General features: G+C 46.2%; 1 protein-coding gene across 1 annotated transcript in view; it reads right to left on the bottom strand.

The window, feature by feature from the left end:
• Nucleotides 1-9,619: 9,619 nt before the first annotated feature.
• The window catches only part of FLI1 (Fli-1 proto-oncogene, ETS transcription factor), a 117,419-nt gene continuing 103,272 nt past the window's right edge, over nucleotides 9,620-23,766 (bottom strand). Inside the window, exons 6-9 of the mRNA XM_081114141.1 lie at nucleotides 16,907-16,972; nucleotides 15,125-15,184; nucleotides 13,089-13,136; nucleotides 9,620-11,636 (exon numbers count right to left, since the gene is read on the bottom strand). Of these exons, the coding sequence (XP_080970267.1) occupies nucleotides 11,107-11,636; nucleotides 13,089-13,136; nucleotides 15,125-15,184; nucleotides 16,907-16,972 (704 nt within the window). The 3' untranslated portion in view covers nucleotides 9,620-11,106. The remainder of the gene's footprint in view (nucleotides 11,637-13,088; nucleotides 13,137-15,124; nucleotides 15,185-16,906; nucleotides 16,973-23,766) is intronic.

The following is a 23,766-nucleotide window of genomic DNA, read 5'->3' as shown; positions in this document are numbered from 1 at the left end:
CGTTGTCTTTTGGGGATGTGTGGATGGAAAGCTGGAGGTCATTTGTAATGAACTCTCAACAAGCTAAATAACTGATCTCCTGAAAACTAGATATTTTTTGCAACGTAAGATTGAACCTAAGTGCCCACTGTATGCAAGTGTGACTTTTATGATACTTCCGGAGTTTTCTGGAAACCCTACCCAGGAAGTCCTCTTGGAATTCGTGAAACCTCCCATAAGTAAGGGCTGGAGTCTTCTAGGGATGCATGTCTCCGAAGCGTGTGGGGCAGCTTAGGGAGGGCTATGGCCATGGCCATGGCCATGTAATTCATCGTGTGGGTGGAAACCTTGGTTTCCTCTCCTGCTCCCTCTTCACGTCCATTGCCCAAAACTTTCCTTGAAGGGTGACTGTGAGCATAAGCAGCAATCTTAGGATTTGGTTGTGAGATTGAAGCCACTTGAAAAATTAGATCCATTGGAGTTTTGTGTCTTAGGTTCTGATCAGGTAATCTCCGATGTTTACAGACTCAGTGGGAAAGGGAAAGACTGAGGATTATCAGGAATACTCTTTTAAAGGCAGGTTTCAGCCACAATCCAACAAACTGTGCTTTTCAGAAATGAGTGGCAAGTTCATATTTCTTCCTTACAGACCAAGCACCTCTGGATAGAGTTTGCATTCTCCACATTTTAAAGTTCTCAAATGGATGTCTATGCAAATTGGTTCTTGGTGGTTATATGTCCTATTATGATTTTTAAAAATATATATTTTTATTGGTTTCAGAGAGGAAAGGAGAGGGAGAGAGAGAGATAGAAAATCAATGATGAGATAGAGTAATTGATCAGCTGCCTCCCGCACACCTCACACTGGGGATCAATCCCTCAACCTGGGCATGTGCCCTGACCAGGAATCAAACTGTGACCTCCTGGTTCATAGGCTGATGCTCAACCACAGAGCCACCAGCCAGGCTACTATGATTTTGTTTCAATGAGGAAAAACACTAGATAAATAAAAGTTCCTAAAAAGACAGGAAGTGCAAAGGAAGAGAAAGTTGTCAGGAAATGCAGTGTCTAGAAAATATTGCTAGAATGCATGTGAGGCCTGATTAAACTCTTCTGAAAGCCAGCGCCTAGGGCAGTATCTCAATCAATGGGAAAGACGTCTAGGGAAACCAATTAGCCCCAAACCCTGACTCAGCAAAAATTGCCAGGCGAATTATAAGCGTGCTCTGGACTTGTACTTGAACCGAGACGTCTTGTCCATGTGCTTTATTTTCTCTTCGTATCTCTGGAGTGAACCATGATGGAGCAGAACTGACTCCTCGCCTTGCCTCCCAGAACTGCTGGGCAGCTGGGCTTTGGACATTTCTGCCCTGTGGGTGGAATTTGACAAACAACAGGCCAGGGCTAGACCCTTCTCTAAAGCCAGGCACTTGCTGGGTGCTAGGGTTCTGTTTCTCTGGGAACCCTGACTAATACAGTATATGTCTGTGTGTATAGGTGATATATATGTGTGTGCATGTATGTATACACATATGTTGCTTTGTTCTGTCCTGGGAGCAGCAACACTGCAAAGAAATGAGCACACCTATCCCCCAGATATCTGCTTCTAAATATCATTTTTCACTAAAAGCACCAATAACCCTCTGGGAAACGACTGACTCCAGGGCTAGGACAGGGAGCCCCCAGTATGTTGTCGAGGAAGGACTCCAAGACTGTGGGAATAACAGCAAGGGACACAGAAACAAGCCTGAATGGCCTGCCACTGGGACAATGCCATCATCAAAATAAGGGAGAACCAAGATGGCGGCATAGGTTAACGCCGGAGTTTGCTGCTTTGAACAACTACTTCAAAAGTGAAACTAAAAGACAGAATGGACATCACCCAAAACCACTGGAACGCTGGCTGAATGGAAGTCCTACAACTAGGAGGAAAGAGAAACGCATACGGACACTCAGAGGAGGCGCAGTGCTGAAGTCAAATTCTGAGGTGCGGAGTGCGCGCGCGGAGCGGGCTGGCGGCGGAGGGCGCGGTTGGCGTTTTCAATCGGGAGGGAGTCGCAGACTCTGAGCTCCAGATCCGGGCGAGTCTTTAGGGACCCAGACTCAAACGGGAGGAGCGGGACGGTCTGGCTTCGGTCAGAGCGAGTGCAGCTTTCTCTCCGAGCTTTGCAGCGGGTGCTGGGACTCAGAGAGGCAGAGCCCCTGGGGACAGGACTGAGAGCCGCCATCACTGCTCTCTCGGGCCCACCCTATTGATCCTGTGCGACCCGCCTCGCCCAAGCCCTGCACAGAGGCATTTGCCAGATAGCCTCAGGCAAAGGCTAGATTAGCACCTCCCTAGAGGACAGAAGTTCTCTCACTGCTGACACAGCTGATTCTCATAGCCACTTGGCCTGGAGGTCAAACCCTCCCTGGAATTAGCTACAAGATTTAACTATAAGACTGCGCACAAAGACCACTAGGGGGTGCACCAAGGAAGCATAACAAAATGCGGAGACAAAGAAACAGGACAAAATTGTCAATGGAAGATCTAGAGTTCAGAACCACACTTTTAAGGTCTCTCAAGAACTGTTTAGAAGCCGCCGATAAACTTAATGAGATCTACAAGAAAACTAATGAGACCCTCGATGTTATATTGGGGAATCAACTAGAAATTAAGCATACACTGACTGAAATAAAGAATATTATACAGACTCCCGACAGCAGAACAGAGGAGCGCAAGAATCAAGTCAATGATTTGAAATGCGAGGAAGCAAAAAACACCCAACCGGAAAAGCAAAATGAAAAAAGAATCCAAAAATGCGAGGATAGTGTAAGGAGCCTCTGGGACAGCTTCAGGCGTACCAACATCAGAATTATAGGGGTGCCAGAAGATGAGAGAGAGCAAGATATTAAAAACCTATTTGAAGAAATAATGACAGAAAACTTCCCTCACCTGGTGAAAGAAATGGACTTACAGGTCCAAGAAGCGCGGAGAACCCCAAACAAAAGGAATCCAAAGAGGACCACACCAAGACACATCATAATTAAAATGCCAAGAGCAAAAGATAAAGAGAGAATCTTAAAAACAGCAAGAGAAAGAAACTCAGTTACCTACAAGGGAATACCCATACGACTGTCAGCTGATTTCTCAACAGAAACTTTGCAGGCCAGAAGGGAGTGGCAAGAAATATTCAAAGTGATGAATACCAAGAACCTACAACCAAGATTACTTTATCCAGCAAAGCTATCATTCAGAATTGAAGGTCAGATAAAGAGCTTCACAGATAAGGAAAAGCTAAAGGAGTTCATCACCACCAAACCAGGATTATATGAAATGCTGAAAGGTATCCTTTAAGAAGAGGAAGAGGAAGAAAAAGGTAAAGATACAAATTATGAACAACAAATATGCATCTATCAACAAGTGAATCTAAGAATCAAGTGAATAAATAATCCGATGAACAGAATGAACTGGTGATTATAATAGAATGAGGGACATAGAAAGGGAATGGACTGACTATTCTTGGGGGGGAAAGGGGTGTCGGAGATGCGAGAAGAGACTGGACAAAAATCGTGCACCTATGGATGAGGACAGTGGGTGGGGAGTGAGGGCGGAGGGTGGGGCGGGAACTGGGAGGAGGGGAGTTATGGGGGGAAAAAAGAGGAACAAATGTAATAATCTGAACAATAAAGATTTAATTAAAAAAAAAATAAAAAAATAAATAAATAATGATAAGAGCATCTCATATTCACTGAATAAGATAGAAAGCCACGAACCTTTAGAGATAGAAATAAGTGCATGAATACATTGAAATGTGACCATGAATGGGGTATTTACATAATTTCAAAGCACACAAAATACTTATTAATTACAAAGGGGAACAGAGTAATTTACAGTGGAGAAGCCTGGCAGACACCACCATAATCAAATCATCAAAACAAACCCCACCAAGAATGGAATAAGTTGAAATGTGTGTCACGTTCAGGTTACGATGAGCAGGAAGCTAATCACTCCTGGTACCTGTCAGAGGCGCCCAACCTGAACCTCAGCATGAAGAAATGCCAGACCACCCCAAATTGAGGGCCATTCTCCAAATTCCTGGCCTATAATATTCAAAGTTGTCTGAGTCTTGAAAATCAAGGAAAGGCCTTGGGAGTGCTCCAGACGAAAGGTACACAATAATTAAATGCAATATATATTTCTGAATGGGATCCTTTCACAAAAGACAAGAGCTGGACAATTAGGGAAGAGTGGATGGCACTTGAGGATTCTAGGTGGTCATCTGTCCATGTCAGTTTTCTGATTTTCATGATTGTACTAGATGATATGGGAGAACAACGTTGTGGGAAATACCCACTAACGTGTTTGGTTGGGATGAAGCATCAGGTTAGCAATTTATTCTCAAATGGTTCGATAAATAAAGGTTCTTTGGTATGGCCAGCGTGGCTCAGTGGCTCAGCGTCCACCTATGAGCCAGGAGGCCACGATTTGATTCCTGGTCAGGGCACACGTCCAGATCATGGGCTGGTTCCCCAGTGTGGGGCGTGCAGGAGGCAGCCGAGCAATGATTCTCTCTCATCATTGATGTTTCTATTATTCTCTCCCTTTCCATTCCTCTGAAATCAATAAAAATGTATTTTAACAAAATGTTTCTTTGTACTATTCCAACTTTTCTGTAAGTTTGTGACGGTATCGAGCTTTTACAAAATTCAAAACTTAACAAACAAATATATTCATAATATGCACTATAAAATAGAGAAGCATGGTTTAACTATCTTAGGATAGCAGAGAAGAACAGAGACCTGCACAGTTTTGAATGATAAGAAACACCTGCCTATCAACCAAGACCCTATCTTGCATTTTCATAGTTCTTCTCAACATAGGAATCCTTTTACTTATAGCATCTTATGTAACTCCCATGATAACCTTAGATGGTTAGGACTGTAACTGACTATAACTCCTCATCTGACAGAGAGGGGACTCAAACTCAGAGATTGTGAGCAGTAATCAGGACAGTGGAAATGCCGGGTATCCGAGCCAGGTCTCTCTGACTCCATCCCTGCTCTCCATGTGTTCAATGAGTATTTATTTACTGACCGCCTACTGTGCGCTGCCTCCTATGCAGCACACAACATAGATAGGTGTCCTCTCTCATGGAGCTTACAGGCCGCTCTGGGTGTGCAGACAACCTGGATCCACACTCACGAAGCATAAAAACCCCAGCTCTGACCTCCATTTCTCAGCCGATCGAAAAATCCAACCCAGCATTTGTGACAAAGTGCAGTGTTGGCATTCCTTTGTCACAACCCTATTTTTCTTGCAGCATCCTTAGCTTGGCAGCATGCTCCTCGGACATCAGATGCCCACGGAGCCAGCTGAGTTGAGTGTAGTAGAGCCCCAAGAGGGGCGGTGGGCTGGGCACGGGGGAAACGCAATGGCTCTCTGGAAAATCCAATGACCCCCACTTTTCACTCACTTGGAAAACGCCTTTCTGGCCCTTGCTGGTTTGGCTCAATGGATAGAGTGTCGGCCTGCAGACTGAAGGGTCCCGAGTTCGATTCCGGTCAAGGGCACATGCCTGGGTTGTGGGCTTGATCCCTAGTAGGGGGCGTGCAGGAGGCAACCAATCAATGATTCTCTCTCATCATGGATGTTTCTATCTCTCCCTCTCCCTTCCTCTCTGAAATCAATAAAAAAAAAATATTTTTTAAAAAATGCCTTTCTGGCTGCAAAACAAAAATCTACTCTGTACTCAACTCCCCACTCAAAGGGCTCACCAGTTAGCAAGGACTTAATAAACGTTCTTGGAGAAAGCCTAGCAAAGACCAACAGATAACCCTGATTATAGATGTACTTCCTGTACAGGAATTTATTATGGGTTTTCCACAGGGATCATCTGATCCCTCACAGGAATGCTTGCAGGAGATAGTGACTTGCTCAGCTCCCCACTGTGCAGGTGTGGATAGTTGCCCAGTCGGTGGGAGGGTCAGAATGTGCACCCAGTCCTTTGGCATTGCACCCTTGCTCGTTTCTCTACCTAAGTTGCCTCTCTTCCCCCTAAGCAAACACATAAAGCGACTCAGTTCAAAATCTAAGTTTAGTTTAGCAATTGGAGGTAAGTGAGTGGTCTCGCTGGAAACCTTTCGTTTCCCCCCTAGAGCTTTTAAGCGAAGTGTAAATTGACTATATGCTTAGGAATTTCCCAGCTCAGGCAGCCTGAAACAATTAGACAGGAGGCCGAGGGAGAGGGAGAGGGAGACAGACCCCAGGCCTGGGAGCCCACATTCCTTTTAAAAGCTTCCCTCCATGTGCTTCCTCAATTGGCTGAAACCCTAGAGGTCTGACTGGCTAACCCACTTCCTCTCAGAAGTGTCCGTCCCCCAGGGGAGCCTGGGATTTGTAGTCTCCAAATCAGCAGACCTTTCCTAATCCTACCCCTGGCTCCCTGGCTGAGGGAGTGCAGTTCAACTTCAGTAGCTTTCTACGTGATGAAGGGTCCGCGGTGCTTTTTGCAAAACACAAAGTTCTTCCTGGATACGAGCTGAAGCCTCTGTTTATTCACCAGAACCCAACCCCCTGGTGCCCCCCCCCCCCCTTCAGGTTCTTTATGACCTCCCCTCTCCCTCCATTGATACTAAGCACCATTTTACAGCCTCTGGAGGGAGTGCTGGCCACCAGCCCAGCGCTGCTGTGAATGGCAGATCCCGAGCTCGGTGGGAGCAGGGCAGCCAGGCTCGGGGTTGCTTCCCAACCTGGTGTCTTTTCAATAGAGTTTAAGGTGACATGTTTACAGGATGACTGTTCAAGAACAGATATTAGGGGAAGCAGAGTGTGAAGCCAAGTTTACAGAGGACCTACAGAAAGCACTGCCTTTTGTTTCCTTTTGCTTTCTGTTTTCTTCTCCAAAACCGTTGCCTTGGCCTGGCAGCACCTTGGCTTAGGCTCTGGCCAGGTAGCTCAGTTGGTTAGAACATCCTCCCCATATGCCAGGGTTTGCAGGTTCAAGCCCCAGTTAGGGCACATACAAGAATCAACCAATGAATGAACAACAAATAAGTTGGAAAAACAAATCCATGTTTCTCTCTCTCTCTCTCTCTCTCTCTCTCTCTCTCTCTCTCTCTCTCTCATCAATAAATAAAATTTTAAGAGAAACAGATATTCCTTTCTGCCCTGGTGTTCTCAAGCCTCTGGATCTCATTTGGTCTAAACAAGTCACATCCCATCTGATGGCCCACCCTTGCTGCATGACCCATGGACTACATAAACATTGTACCGATTCATCGTTCAAATGCATGGAGATATTCTTGGTTAAGCAAAACGACGATTAGTTTAGGTGTTACTACATTTCTGGTGGTCACTAAACATGTTGCAAAGCAGCAGATATTGAAAATATCGCGTCCTTTGTGTGGGAGTCAACAATGTTTTTTTGACACTAAAAAAAATATGACCTCCTGCTCCAAAGGGCTGTCAACTGTGGGGGAGACTGGTTTCCAGACCTGCCCACAGCTGTGCCACGCTTCTCTCTCCTTGGCTGGCACTGTTTGTTAGAACAAATAAACGTCATGGCGTAGGTGCAGAACACTGGAGTGGGGGAAACGCTGAGCCAGAAGCGGGAGGACAAGATCCTTCTTGTCCACTGTGACCTGCCAGCTGGATGCCTCCAGCAAGCCAGTCAACCTTAAACCTGGGCATTGCCACTCCTTCCTCCGCACAAATGCCTTTAAGGAGAAAATGGTGTGCTGGTCCTGTTAGTGAGTGGAATAGCTTCTTTTTTTTTTTTCTAATATATTTTTATTGATTTCAGAGAGGAAGGGAGAGGGAGAGAGAGGCAGAAACATCAATAATGGGAGAGAGAATCATTGACTGGCTGCCTCCTGCACGCCCCCCCACTGGCGATTGAGCCCACAACCCCGGGCATGTGCCCTGACTGGGAATCAAACCGTGACCTCCTGGTTCATAGGTCGACGCTCAACCACTGAGCCACGCCGGCCTAACACATTTTTGAATGGCAGGGTGCAAGTGAAAAAAATTGGAGACCAAAGTTCTGGAGCACATCTCATTCTGCCTGGGTAGACCCGTTGTCTAGAAGATACTCAGTGTGACCAAGGGAAGATCATAGGGTTACCAACACTGTGGGTCTAATTCCTCACATCAAGGTCTTTACAAGCCTCATTCACTCCCCCCCACCCCCCCCACACACCATTATAAAATAGAGAAATTGAAAACAAGCTACCTAACAGTGAAGCACTTTGAAGAAAGTTTTTGCCTTGGGAAGAAAAAGGATCTTACAAATCTGCATGGGCCCTATAAAATCCTGGCACGGGACCAGAAGAAGCCGGGCCATTTTTTTTTTTTTAATCCTTATTGTTAAAAGTATTACAATATGTCCCCTTTTTTCACTCATATGTGGAATCTAATGAACAAAACAAACTGTTGAACAAATAGATCCAGAGACACAGAAGCATGGAACAAGCTAGAAGCTGGGCCATCTGATTCTCTGTTGGAGAATTGGGGGGTTGGCCGCTTGGGTTTGAGGAGCTTGGTGGATGGAATAGAATGAAGTCTAATGGACAGGGTCCATCCTGGGCCAACCTGTTTGCTTTGTTCCAGTTCTTGGACACAGACTGTCTATGGCCTTGACTGTCATCCAATAGACCGCTTTCAGGCTGGAGGAAGACTGAAATAACATTAAAAAGAAATCTCTGCCAACATCGTCAGCCATGTGAAGGTTAATTTTAAGTATTAAGTTGACTGGGCCACAGGGTGCCCGGATGACACATTATTTCTGGGTATGCACGAGTGGGTGTTTCTGGATGAGTCGGCATTTGAATTGGCGGTTCTAGTGAGGTAGATTGCCTTCCCCAATGTATCAGCCAATCTATTGGACAGAAAAGAACAAACAGACAGAAGAAAGAGGAATTCACCAGATGCTTCCTGCCTGTTTGAGCTGGGATGCTTCTCTTCTGCTGCCTTTGGACTGGGATTTATACCTTTAGCTCTCCTGGTCCTCAGGCCTTGAGGTTGGGACTGGGACTACAGGTACTCCTGGCTTTCCCACATGACAGAGAGCAGCCCAGGGGACTTCTCAGCCTCCAAAATCACATGGGGTCAATTCCTCACAATCAGTCAATCTCTCTCTCTCTATCTATATATGTATCTCTATATAGACATCTATATCTATCTATATTTATATCTATATCATCTCTTACTGGTTCTGTTTCTCTGGAGAACCCTGATTAATACAAACAACAATCAAAACCATATGCCCTAGCCAGTTTGGCTCAGTGGATAGAGTGTCGGCCTGCGGCCCAAAGGGTCCTGGGTTCGATTCCGGTCAAAAGCACATACCTTGGTTGCAGACTCCTCCACGGCCTGGGTCCTGGTCAGCGTCCCTGCAGGAGGCAACCAATCGATGTGTTTCTCTCACATTGATGTTTCTCTCTGTCTTTCCCTCTCTTTAACAATCAATGGAAAAATATCCTTGGGTGAGGATTAACAACAACAACAAAAGAACAAAACACATTGATTTTGTACTTTCTACTGTGATGCAGTTTGTACATATGTAAAATTCTTCATGGTGCAAGAGGAAAATAGAAAACTTCCCCTGGGAAAACCCTTTGGCCTATGGGAGGGGGTCAGTAAGAAAAAGACATCCTCAGGTCTGAGAGAAGAAGGCACAATTTATTTAGTCAAATTATTTTACAACATAGTCTTCATGGACAGTTGTCAGCTTAACAGTTCATATAGTTTAAAAAAGTCAACGATTACCTGCAAAATTATATATATTTTAATATCTAAAAAATATATTGCATATATAGGGCAGAAAAATCCCTTGTGCCCACAAGGGAATGTTTGCTTGTTCCTTTCAAAGTTGAGGTGACTGCAGCGTAGACGGTTATGTACAAACATTTCAAAGCATCAAGATGTCAATGGCTCTTCTCGGGTAACGTGTGCACACCTGTTAAATAACTACAACCAGTGCTTCTCTTTTAATAAGTCAGTGACTTAAAAGTCTGCTTCCTTTTCAGCAATAGTCACATTATGCGTTTTTTAAAAAACAACAACAAACCAGCTATAAAAACGTACAAACAGGCCAAATGTACAGATTGACAAAAGATGTACAAATTACATTTAAAAAAATAACACAGACTGATTTGATAGTAAAATTGCATTTGTGACCGAGGTCAACTCGTTTACTTATTCTTCTTAATTTTTTTAATTATTTATTTTTAATACTGTGAGATATAGGAAAATAACTCTGCATAATTTATACAGTAAGTTGCCATCTGATTGGGTGACCCTGGACTGACGGTCTGACAAGCGCACAGCGCCTGCGGATCTGTTCGTGTTTAGAAATCCCTAAGACTTTTCAAAGTTCGGGGACTCACTGTCACTATCTAAAAAAAAAAAAATAGTTATTTAGCTTTCTGTCTTTCAGGAATGCCTGCGCTCGCATGAACATTTCTTAGTTAATATCTTGACTATTTCTAAAGAATATGGTCAGCCTAGTACATATTGCCCATTGAGAGGAATTCTCCAATGCCCATGGCTTCTTAAATACACACACATCTTCTTTCTTTTGAGTTCCAGTTGGGTGAAAACTTCACTGGCCTTACAACCAATGTTCCAGTTGCTATTCACTGAGTTCGGTCTCCCTAAAACAAGGTTATAAGCTTCCTGCCTCTATTTTCACTAAGTCTCAAACCAGAGCCTAACTGGTTAAGTCCACGAATCCTTAGCATAGTGAACCCTACGAGGTCCATGATAAGACCCGTGTGTGGATAAGAAACTGCTTTGGTCATACAAATAATAAAGACGATTTACAGTTTCTTTCATAGAACCATGATACAACCATTCCAGTAATCTAAATATTCCATTCAGAAGATGATAGGAGATTGAGAATACACATTAGCCTACTGGCCCATGGAATTACACATCTCTTTGTTCAAGGTAGAGGAAGCAACATAAAAAAAGGGTGTGTTTTTTTGTTTTTTTTTAAAAAAGAACAAATGCAAAGGTTCTATCCAACAAGAAAGAACATCCAGTTTTGTTTTCTCTTCAAGGCCACGTATGTCCTTTAGAGTCCAAAGTATTCCAGAGAGAGAGAGGGATGGGCTTCAGCTAGAAGACCACCGATGATTAAGCTTCTAGTAGTAGCTGCCTAAGTGTGAGGGCACGTGGGTGTTAGGATGGCGGGGGACATTGGGGTTGGGGTAGATTCCGCCCGTGGGGGAGGTCCAGTATTGTGAGGCCGCTCCAAAGAAGCTGGAGGAAGTGACGGGCATGGAGGACGGGTGGGGCGGGACAAAGTTCACCTTCTGTTGATGGGCGTGGTAGGAAGGCATGTAGGAGATATCAGAAGGGTACTTGTACATGGACGACTCAGTTGGATGTGGCTGCAGTGCCTGGGCAATGCCATGGAAGTCAAATTTGTAGGCATACCTTTTGCCATGCACCTTGGTCATAATGTTTTTGTCATAGTAGTATCGGAGGGCCCGGCTCAGCTTGTCATAATTCATGTTGGGCTTGCTTTTCCGCTCCCCCCAGCGCCTGGCCACCTCGTCGGGGTCCGTCATTTTGAACTCGCCGTTGGTCCCCTCCCAGGTGATGCAGCTGGCGTTGGCACTGTCGGAGAGTAGCTCGAGGAGGAACTGCCACAGCTGGATCTGCCCGCTTCCTGCAGGTGGTGAGAGGAACGGGAAAACAGGACATTTCAGAATCCAATTCCCTAAATGCAAGGACCCCCTCACCCTTTGTAAAACAAAACAAAGCAAGTCTGTATTTTCTTTTACATTCAGAATTGACTTGGCAGCCCCTCCTTTTCATTGTTGATTTGCTTTATCATTTGCTGCTGAGATGGGCATTATAAGGATAGTTAGATCTTAAAACAATTCACTCCAAGGCCTGGTGAAATGCACTGTGGGTAATGAGGTGCTGGATGGCCCAGAGCTAGCTGTGTGATTTGGGGCAAACCACAGCCACTCCTTTGGGCAAGAGTTTGGAATTTCTTCTTCTGGAGAGGCCTGAATCACTGGCCAGCTCTCATATTTAGTGATGGAGTGGTTCTCATGTCAGCGTAAGAGTCTGGGCCAGGAGGCTGCTGTCAGGCACAGGGAGAAGGTGTGGCACAGGCTTCAAGCTAACAGGATGCTCCTTAGCAGGGCACTAGCTCCCAGCTCCCAGGCTAAGTTCTACAGAGAAGAACCTGGGCCAAGAGAAAAGCAACAGAAGAAGAAGCTGGCTGGCTTCTTTTCCCCTGGGCAGAAAGGGCAGGAACCGAACACTGGGCCTGGAGACACCGCAGTGTCAGTGCACACAGCTGGGAGGGTGTGGGCCTCACTTTTGCACTAGGCCAGCCTATCAGCTCACATGCTCAGCGGTCTTGATTTAGAACTCACTTTAGAGTTATTCTTTTTATAATAAATCCTTAAAATACATTGTCAAATTTACTTCATCTACAACTTTTTAGGGACACACCTCTTCTGTAAGGCCAGATAGCTTGCAATGCTTTCTAAAATCAAGAATAAAACACCTTTGGCTGGGCCCATGTAGTTCAGTGGTTGCACCAGGAGGTCACGATTCTATTTCCAGTCAGGGCACATGCCCAGGTTGTGGGCTTGATCCCCAGTAGGGGATGTGCAGGAAGCAGCTGATCAATGATTCTTTCTCATCATTGATGTTTCTATCTCTCTCTCCCTCTCCCTTCCTTTCTGAAATCAATAAAAGTATATATTTTTTTAAAAAATAAAACACCTTTGAAATATTTATTCATGTGTGCCTCGCAGGAGGCAGGTAACTGACAGTCCAGTGGCTTTGTATCCTCCCACCCCGTCTTTCCCTCCTGGAACCTCTCCCTGTTCCACTTATAACTAAGCTAAGGCTCATTGCAGGTATGCAGTGCTAACACACTTGCTTTCTAGAAACGTCCTAGGCTAATGGACATTACTGCGACCAAAGAACCCGCCCCGACCTCACTGGTACACTAGAGAAACCGGTGCTGAACGTTTCAAGGAAAGAAGTACATGTTACTCCCCAGTCAGGTGTCTGAACTTTGGACAGAGGTCTCTGTGAGCTCACATAGCTATGGAACATTCTAGAAAGAAAATCCTGCAGGTCAAAGTCAACTCACCAGGGTTGGCTAGGCGACTGCTGGTTGGGCCCAGGATCTGATATGGATCTAAGGAGACAAAAAGGAGATTTGCTTCAATGTTATTAAAAATATAAGAATAACAGCATCAACAATAAGAATACCTCAAGGTTTTGTACTTTTATTTCACTATCATAGAAAAGTCTGATTTCAGAAAACTTGACTGTTTTTTGTTTTTGTTTTTGCAGACCCCAAAGATCTTGATCACAGGATTCATCCCAGTATTTATAGAAACAACATGGAAAAGTAACAGCATTATATTTGTTTTTTCATATTTGGTGTCTAAAGTTTGTAGCTGATGCTGCTATTATCTAAAACAGAGTAATACATAAAATGGACACATATGTAATACCCTTTGTAATACTTTAAGCAATAAAAAATAAAATAAAAATAAAAATAAATAAAATAAAACAGAGTAATACAACCATTTGGAAAGGAGGTGGCTATAGATTTCATCAAAACGAATAAGGTGAACGTGGTTCATTAAATGGGCTTGAAGATCTAACAGTTAGTGGTCTTTCATAGCTCTACCCATTCCTAACAACTTTACACACCTCTGCTTTTCTGAGGAGGCATAAAATATATGCCCCAAAAATCAAGCCGCCGGTTTCTAGCCCCAGCTATGTTATAAACTAAGGAAACATTGGACCATCTTCGGGTATTAGTTTTTCTCATCCGCAAAATGAGTGGGTTGGGCTACTGGATCCTTCAGCTCCCTTCCAGTACGGCGTTCTGTGATTTTAAGCTCGGAAATGTCAACACTAACCAAAATTTGTATTTGAAGGAAAAAGGTGCTGTCCTTGTCTCTCAGTGTACTTAGCATGTATGTGATTAGCTATAAAAAAATCTTTGCAATATTGGTTTTACATGAGGTTTGTCTCCTTTTTCAGGGGAAATCCTGGTAGAGAGCTTGATTACAACTTGACCATGTTGTTAAATGTTTGGTGCAATTTTGCTATTTTTATGGTTATAATTGCAAGTTTAAAAAATCAACATGATTTTGGGGTTTCTGCTTAGGCCCACAAAATTAACTTTGAAGAGTCCTTACGGCCATTTAGCCTACCCTTTGCTATCCACACCGTATGACAACAAGCATTTTTTGGGCAGGTCACATCTGATTTTTGTTGTTGTTAGGGATTCTTTGAATCTTTTATGTCAAATCCCCTGTCTTGTGTTTCTAAACTTTCCTGATGAATCTTTAAGTCAGCTTTCTATTGCTCTGTCTTCAGTGGAGATGGAAGCAGTGTTTGCCCATCTCAAAGCAAATGGCTTATTCAAACCTTCATCTCGGCTGTGTCACAGCAAGAAGACACGACTGGCCTTGGGGGTGGGCACAAGAGCTGCCTTCAGTTATATGAAGGATCTTCATATAGAATAGGAGGATTTCTCCAGAGGGTAAACTAGGAAACTTGAATGAAAGTTAGAAGGAGGGGACTTTGGCTCCAATAGTGGAATTGAGCCCAGCTAGGTAGTGAACTCCCTGTTGCTAGAAGTATTCAAGTAGAGGTGGGGCAATCATAAGACTGAGATGTTACAGAAGGATTTATAGACCTGGATGTCTCTAAGTTCCTTTCTAATGATAAAAGTCTCCAATTCCATGGTTTTTAAAGTTCCCCTGCCTAAATTGTTAAGTAGATCCATCACAGGAAGGAGGTGTTTTTGAAAGCAAGATTGGTGAAACATGAACGGTTTGGAGAGTACTTGGAACAGGGTAGCTCTCGTCAATGAGCTCTGTGGCTTTTAGCAAATCACTGCTCCTCTGGGCCTCAGTTTCTTTATTTTACAAAATGAGGCATTGGAAGACTTCATCTTTAATATGCCTTTCACCTCTGACATTCAACAACCTGATTCCAGTGCCGGGTATTGACTCTCAGATCTGTTACGGAGTCAAACAGAGACCCTACGTGGAAAAGTGATGACACACACAGCACATTGTTTAAATCCTCCTCAGGTGGCCACATGGAACCAATGGCTGCGTGAGAAGCAGAGGAGGAGGGTTACACATCGTGGACAGGTACCTGGTTGGGGCCGCTGTTCAGTATTCTTACTCATTGTTTGTGCTCCTGCCAGGGGAGGACCTACGGCAAGAGAAGAGGAAATCCGGTCAGTGGGGCCACATGCCCGAAGGGGGGAGAGAAACATCTTGTCAAATGCCCTCCAGAGGAGGAGAAAGCTGCTTTCTCACTTACTCACTCATTCACTCACTCATTCACTCACTCATTCATCACTCACTCACACAGTCACTCACTCATTCACTCTCTACTCATTCATCAACTCACTTCATCTTATAGCTATTTATCTAGACTCTACTGTGCACTGGCCCGTTCTTGATGCTAGAGGTTCAGCCATGAAGCAACAGCTCCCGGTAGAATTTACAGGTTAACGGTGCAGACGGTGGTAAACAACAATAAACACCTGGGATGGATGGCACAGCTAATGGTATTGGGGCTATGGGTTTCATTGTAAAAACAGAAAATGTAGAGAGGTCCTTAAAGGGAAGGCAATATTTGAGCGAAGATCATCTGCTTCCTGTGTTTACTGTTTCCTGAGCTTCCTCCATGGCATCTCCCATGACCCTCCCCATTCCTTCCCCATTCCTGTTATACCCATTTTAGATCTGCGCTGTTTGCATGGCCTGAGGCTCAGTCTGACTGGTATCTTCATCACTCCTCGCTCTTCCCACTGACCCATCTCATGCTATTTAGCCGGTTTAATCTCCCTAAACCATTGCACTCTCGGTCTAAAAACCTCAGTGACTCCTCATTGACTACGGAATTAGGTCTGTCTTCTAGGTGTCCTTCATGCCCCCTTCCTTCCCTTCCCAGACTTCTTTCCCTTCACACATCCCAAGCTCCAGGAACCCAGAGTCCTCCCCGACTGTCAGGCACATCAGCCTTGATGTCTTTCACTGGCCCCCGCTTCTGGGAGGGTCTGTCTCCCCCATCACTGCAGGTCCAAATCCTGCTTCTCTCTCTAGAGTCAGCTCAGATGGTGCCACGTCCACTGATAAAGAGTGATGTGTGGAGAGTGAAGAGTAAAGACCCCCTCCCCAGCTGTTCTAAGCTCGACTTATCTTTGCGAACCCCAATGTGCCAGGTGCTGGGCACAGAGTAAACAAATAATCACACATATCATTGAAAGGGATCTTGGTTATTGATTGGTTATTGGGGTATACGTTTGTAACCCCAACTTCTTTCTTAAAAAATTCCCTTCAGCATCCATTCATGTGCTTGATATTTTACTCCCTTCAGGTAGCAAGAGAGACACATTCTGGTCCTTCAGACTCAGGAGTCTGAGTCCTTCTCTTCTCCCTCCCCCCACTTCATGGGAGGTTTTGGGTCAGACTTCAACTCCAACTGATGTCTCAGACCCCTTCCATTTCCTCACCAGGTTATCCTTCATCTCAGCCCCTCATGAAAAGGGGACAGTGACCTTGACGTGACTGAGCTTCAACAGTTTGAGCAGCAAAGTCATAGAGGGTCATTATCATCACTTAAATGACAGAATCCAAATCCAGTGACTATGTATTCGCATAGAACCTTGTCCTGAGAAGCCTTCTGCCTTTAACAGTTCTCAAACCAAAGGGAATGAAACCACACTCAAGGCTCTGAACAGAAACCCCAACCCTCTTTAAGGAACCGGTATCACTGACAGGCCCTAAATTGGCAATTGATTTTGATGTCCACTCAACAAACAGGAAGACAAATGCTCACTCCTCTCCTTTTTTATCTCATGACCCCGCTCTCCACCCATCCTTGGAAAAATGTTTTCCTCCCAAAGACAGGGTGACATGTACTTACTTTTGTTGAGGCCAGAATTCATGTTATTGCTCCACCCTCCTCTCCTGACCGAGTCGTAAGAAGGATCTAATGAAAAATAACAAATAATCGTACATCAGCATCTCCTGCTTTGCAGAAAGATTGAGTGAAGATGCTCTTTTAGCAATCAGGAGAAATTACATTTAATTCAGCAATCACTTTTCAGACACCACTAAATTCCAGCAGTGTGCTCTCGCCCTGGGGGAAAGGTGGGGTGAGTGGAAGGAGCATGAAGATTCTGATTGGGAGCCAAAGTAACAGAAGAACCCTGAATTTGAAGTCAGCAGACTGGTTCAAGTTCTGTCCCCAACATTACTTGTCCTGAGGCCTTGGATGAATCACAATATATTCCTGCATTCAACCTTCTTTAATATGAAACTTAAAATTTACCTGATTTATCTACCTTGTAGGGTAGGACTAATGTTATGAAGTGAATGTGTGTGTTCTCCCCCAAATTCATAGGTTAATACCCAATCCCTGATGTGATGGTATCAGGAGGTGGGGTTGTTGGGAGGTGAATCAGTTCATGAGGGTGGAGCCCTGAGGAAAAGAATTAGTGGCCTGGTAAGAAGAGGTTATAGAGCTAGCTTGCCCACTTCCTGTTGCATAAGGATACACTAGGAAGTCGACAATCTACAACCCAGAAGAGGCCCTGGCCAGAAGCTGATCACGTTGGCACTCTGATCTCAGATTCCCAGCCCCCAGACACGTGGGAAAGAAATTTCTGTTGTTTATATATCACTCACTCTATGGTACTTTGTTAGAGCAGTCCCCACGGACTACGACAGGTGATGATCAAATGCTAGACATATGTGAGACGTCTTACAAAGCTTTCTGCAAATATAAATAGAAAGAAAACATGTCTATAACGGCTCTGAAGAGATGGGCAGCGTCCAGATTCAAGACTCCATGGGAAGAGTGTCTCAAAGCCCAGGCCCGTGACCTCTCAGGTGGCCGGCTCCAGCCCTTCCCCAACAAACCCAAGCTGTGATGATATCTCAGAGGTGTGAGCACACCCCAGGCTCACTTAGGCCCTCATGTTTGTCTTTTCTTTCTTTCTTTGTTGTTGTTGTTGTTGTTGTTGTTAATCCTTACCCGAGGATATTTTTCCATTGACTTTTGAGAGAGTGGGAGGAAGGGGGAGAGACAGAGAAACATTGAGGTGAGAGACACACTGATTGGTTGCCTCCTGCCTGTGCCCCGACCAGGGCTAAGGATCGAGCCTGCAACTGAGGTACATGCCCTTGACCAGAATCGAACCTAGGACCCTTCAGTTTGCAGGCCAACGTTCTATCCACTGAGCCACACCTGCCAGGCCCTCATGTTTTTCTCTTGAGAGTGGAGAGGGCTAGGCCTGATGCCCACAGAGAAAGAACAAAGGCCAGAGGTGTGGCTGGAACAGGGGTGGGAACAAGAAATGAGGGGACGGAGCGATGCCTCGCCGGGAAATGACTAGGGCCTTGCTTCCCAATCGCCATGGGAACTGCTCCATTGAACCCGGACATCTGTGACCCCACCCTCTCCCACACGCCTCCAGAGCTGTGCTCAGAAGCCGCTCCACTGGCTGGAAACATCCCTTCTCCTTCCTCCTGGTGTCAGTCCCGTGGCGACACGGAGCAGGCATGGCAGAAGAGCTTGAGGACACAGAATGATGACTTTCAAAGTCTTTCCATGAACAACAAAGAAACCATGAAAACCATCCGAACAAATGGCGCGCAAACCTCATCAAACAACAGCCTGACAGAGTGAAACACAAACCATCCCCTCCGCCCCTTCTGAGCCTCTAATGAATTAGAATAAGCTCCGCGAAGATGGACGGGCGCATCTGATCGTCTGTTCTAGTTGTTTCGGGCGAAGAGGAGCCGAAAGACAGGGAGAATGTTCTTGTGGAAAAATCCACGTGCGAGTGCACATTCCTCCCGGTTCTGGAAAAGCCAGTGCAGTTTTGAAATGACAGTATTTAGCAACTGGCATGAAAAGCAAAACAGAAAGTGAGGGGGTGGGGGTGGGGAGGGAGAGCAGGGAAGGGGACAAAAGTAGACAAGGCTCAACTCATTTACGTGGTCTGCTTTTATTTTCACTTGACTTTTTTTTTTTTCCACAATTCCTCCTGCAAGCAGATGCCTCTGCTTGCCTAAAAACAAAATAGAACAAAAGCAAATGAAAAACCTAACTTGTTTACAGGCTTGGAATGCGGTTGACAGCCCTCGTGGGCATTTTTTTGCTGTCCTGTGGGGGTCTGCCGAGTGTGTGCAAAGCTGGTATAAGCCAAAGGAAAGGTGGGGTTCAAAGATTTTTCTGTGGTGGGGGATGCTGGGTAGGCCTGCAGTGATTTACTGTGGAGTGACTTCTGCCATGTACTGAGTGGTTGGCCACAGAGTGGATATTAAGTAATATGAAACATGTTCTCTGTCCTTGCATTTGACTATGAGAGGATAACTATGATTGTGAGGAATGATGGGTAATGGACCACAGGAGTGGTGGGGACATTGAGGCTACTGGAGGCTAAGGAGGGAAAGGAGAGTGTCATTGGCGTCATCTGAACTGAACGAGACCTCCTTGGAGAGAAGAGAGTGAGCAATGCAGACAGACATAGGGCATAATCGGGTAATGGGGTGTACAAGTGATGTCTGGGAACAGCCATAGAGGCAGCTGCAGGACTGAAGTAGAGGAACGGGTAGGAAGAGAGGGCTAGAAGAGGGGGCCAAGGGCATGTTTAAGGCCATGTTGATGGCAGTAGGCAAGTTTAATGACTTTGGGGTGCAGGCAGTGGAAGCACAGAGATGTCATGGGCAGGCGGCAATGCCATGAAAACAGGGGGTGGTGGAGGACGAGGCTTGTGGTGGTGTGTAGGATGGGAGAGCGCCTGGGGGAAGGAGGTGAATTGAGTAGGAACAGAACAGAAAGTGGAATAGAAAGTGACAGATTCATGCAAAAAGAAAAAAACAAATCATTAAGTTCCAGGAATCGGTGTGTGTTATCTGAAGTCCTGACTTGCCTCCTGACTTACTGCACTGATAAGATCTGTCTCAAAGTTTTCTGATCGGTTTTTCTGCTCATTCATTCATTTACTGAAGGCATCCTCTATGACAGCCATGTTCTATTCGGAACCATTTTTTTTAAGCCCAAATTATGGTTATGGCTATCATTACCATTGACTCCTTTTTTAAAAAAATTATCTTTATTGTTGAAAGTATTACCCATGTCTCCCTTTTCCCTGCCAGTGACCCCCTCCAACCATTCCCTACCCCCAGGCCTTCACCTCACTATTGTCTGTGACCATGGGCTATGCACATAAGTTCTTTGGTTACTCCCTTTTCACTCTCTTACCAAATTTTCCTCCTATTTTTTTTTTTTATTCTAACTCCAGGGACAGAGCAGACATGCAACAGCTACAAAATGCGTGGACTAATTCCCCATAATGGACAGTGGGAGGTGATGGCTAGGTTCTTCCGTAACTCTAATTGCCCGGTCAAGGCTGAAGTTGGTGCCTTATCAGGAAGTGCCTGGCAGCCCATCTTGGCTGTGGTGTCTCAGGGTCTTGGGGCTGCAGAGCTGTAGGTCATGATTCTCCCACAGGCCCACCTGGGACTGGAGGTGGTGGTGGGAGGGGGAATGGGGGAAGCCTGGCTGAGGGGATGATGGAGGTCCCAACCAACACGAAGTCCTCTAGTGGGTAAAAATGAATCAACCGAATCAGAGGCCACCAGCCATCAGCCTGGACTGTGTTCTCACAGCAAAGCTAACAGAGCAGTCAATAGCAATGGCCATTCGGAGGCTGGTGTCTCTAGCTTAGGGTCTGGGAGCCGTGTGTGCATCTGAGCAACAAACACCACAAGTCTTCCTCCCATTGCTTTTTTGCCCCCAACTATTTGATGGGAAGTCCTGCTCCTGGCGCCTGAATCTACAAAGGACCCCCAGCTTCTTCACTGAGGAGTTTAACCAATGCCTCTGTGGCACAGGGCTTTGTGGGGACATCCACTACATGTTAGATTGGAATGAAAGCCAGTATTTCTGGAGGAAGTCCTAGTGCAGAGACAGAGCATGAGGACGGAGGAGGCCAATGCCAAGAACCAAGAGCTGGCGTTCTGCCTGGGAGGTCTAAGAACCCAGGCTGCCCTGCAGATTGAATGAGATATCCAAGCAAACACCTGGCACGGGGCCTAGCACCAAGTCAGACGTGGAAAATGTCAGCAATTAATGATATTATTTGCATCGCTATTATAAACTGAAAGGACGTTCAGAAGACCCACAAACATGTTCGCCAGCCCTACCAAACACACATAACTTCCTCCTCCCTTTCCCTCCCCTTGAGCTTCCTATGAGCTACTTCTTAGTTTTCCATTGATCACTGAACTTAATCAATAATTAATTCATGTTTATTGTTTATTGTCCTGCATCTCCCAGCTGAATACCTTTCTTCTGTTCTCTGACATTATCAAGCACCTAGAATAGTGCCCAGCCCAGCAAGCGCACAGTAGATATTTGTTGAATGAATAGATGGGCCATATTTTCTTTCTTGCTAAACATCCACATTTCCTCTTATGTTTACTATTTCACTGGATAAAGAGAATTCAAGGGGCCTACCCTTCCTTCTTCCCACTGAGCCGTTTCCAGGGGACTCTGCTAACCTCTGAGAGTAATGGACAACAGCCCGTCTGCTACAGGCACCGGCTAAAATCTGTCCCCACAGGGAAGTCAGGGACTAGATGCCACTAATTGAAGTGGCCAGCATTTTACTTGATACATTGTCAATGTCATTGTTGAAAGGAGAGTTTGTTTTTCTTCTACTAACTGTCGTGCAAGTGAACATTGAGCAGCGTGGTCAGCTCTGGTCCCGGACGCACAAGCAGAACTATGTCTAGAACCAACATGAGAAGGTCTGGCCCAGGGCACCAAACCAGCGCCTGGCGTTCCTGCGCAAACACTACCTGTGGCCGTGTCAGGCCTCCCTGACCCAGGCTGGCTGCCATCGGGCGTGGCGGGTCCCCAGGTGGGTGTGCTGGTCCACGGAGCCACCTGAGTGAGCACCAGCCCCCACCCTCGCATACAATGCCTGCTGTCTGCTTCCTGGGAACTGGCTTCTGGAAACAGAGTGTAGGGAGCAGCCAAGGGTACGGTGTGACCGACGGCAACCAGCAGATGGTTGACAGTCCGGGCTGGTGTGTGGTGGCAGCCTGCTCTGTCAGCACAAAAGCACACCCGCCTCTGACAAACCCACTTTTGACTTGGGTGAAGGCTGCTGCCACCTGGCTGCGTAGATGACAAATATTGTGATGATTGCCCAGACGAGTCACCAAAAGGGCTTTGCCTAGCGTTTGTGGTTTCAGGCGGTCCTGAGGTCAATGTCGGCCACAGCAGGCAGAGACCAGAGCGCCGTGGGGAACTCCGCCTCCCGCACACAATGGCCCGAACAGTATCTCCATCATGTGACGCTCGACGTGGCTCCGTTGACACTAGATGGCCTCTTAGATTCCAGGGGAGCCTCCCGGGGAGAGAAACCTGAGCGTGGAGACTTGTTTCTGAAAGCCCAGCTGGAAGGGGAGGCCTTGTCTGGGCACAGCCATCTCATAGACAATCCAGTGTTAGCTCAGTTTCTGTGTGAGGCTTTCAAACGGGCCTCAGAAGTCTGGCCAAACGTCTCAGGAAAGACATTTTTCTGCCCTGCTGCCCACGGTTCACCGTCTGAAGGCCCCGTGTCCCGGCGACACGCGGCTCTCCACTTTGTCATGACCTCACCGGGAGGCCCTGGATGCAGGGGCGCCCGCACACAAGGGCCTCTCTCTCCACTCCTGACGACAGAAGGCCACCCTCTCAATTACTTGATGGAAAAAGACGAATGTTCCCTGAACCTTCTCGGCGAATTTCTGGTTGTGCCGAGAAGGCCGGCAGCGCCTCGCCCTGTTTATCCTTGGAGAGCCGGGCTCTGAATCAGACCTTTCAGCCCAGGAGGGGGCATGGCTGCTGCAGCTCAGAGAAGGGGCACCTCTTGGTCAGATCCTTACCTTCTGTCTCGAGAGAGCCAGGATGACCACGGAGAAGGGTGCTAGGACAGAGGACGCTGACCCACAACCTTGACCTTCCTAAGAAAGAGCCAAGTCGGGCAGGCGGAAATGCCTTCTCCAGGCTCTCAGAGGAATGCGCATGGGAGCACCATCCATGGTGTTGGTGGAGGACTGGGCTGGATGATCCACCCAAACCCTTCTCTCTCTCTCTCTCTCTCTCTCTCTCTCTCTCTCTCTCTCTCTCAGGTCCTGGCTTCTAAGGGCCGGGTCTCGCCACCAACCCAATTCAGGCTGCTTGCCTCAGGGCTCTCCTCCATGATGCCTTTGAGAATGCACCCTGGCCTGTGAACGCCTACTCTGCTTCTGGAACCTTCTCAACCCACAACTACAGACCAGCTTCTTGTTAGCCACAGTCTCTGCTATAACCCCTGCGGGTGATCCCTTCAGATGCCTGACCTATGGGCCTGGCCTCCCCTGCAGACACGGTGCACAGGCCACCAGTGCATAAGCAGTGAGCATCCCTGTGAGGTGCAGGGTGCCCTCACCGAGGTGTCCTTTCTCTCTAGTCCAGTGGTTCTCAACCTTCTGGCCCTTTAAATACAGTTCCTCATGTTGTGACCCAACCATAAAATTATTTTCGTTGCTACTTCATCACTGTAATGTTGCTACTGTTATGAATCGTAATGTAAATATCTGATATGCAGGATGGTCTTAGGTGATTCCCTGTGAAAGAGTCCTTTGACTGCCAAAGGGGACGCGACCCACAAGTTGAGAACTGCTGCGCTAGGGGGCTTTACCCCTGTGGTGGCGACATGGCTTTCAGAACCAGGCCGCCCT

Source organism: Myotis nattereri, assembly GCF_964212035.1.
Source record: "Myotis nattereri genome assembly, chromosome: 19".
NCBI classification, from domain to species: domain Eukaryota; kingdom Metazoa; phylum Chordata; class Mammalia; order Chiroptera; family Vespertilionidae; genus Myotis; species Myotis nattereri.
This window is presented reverse-complemented; position numbering and strand designations above follow the sequence as displayed.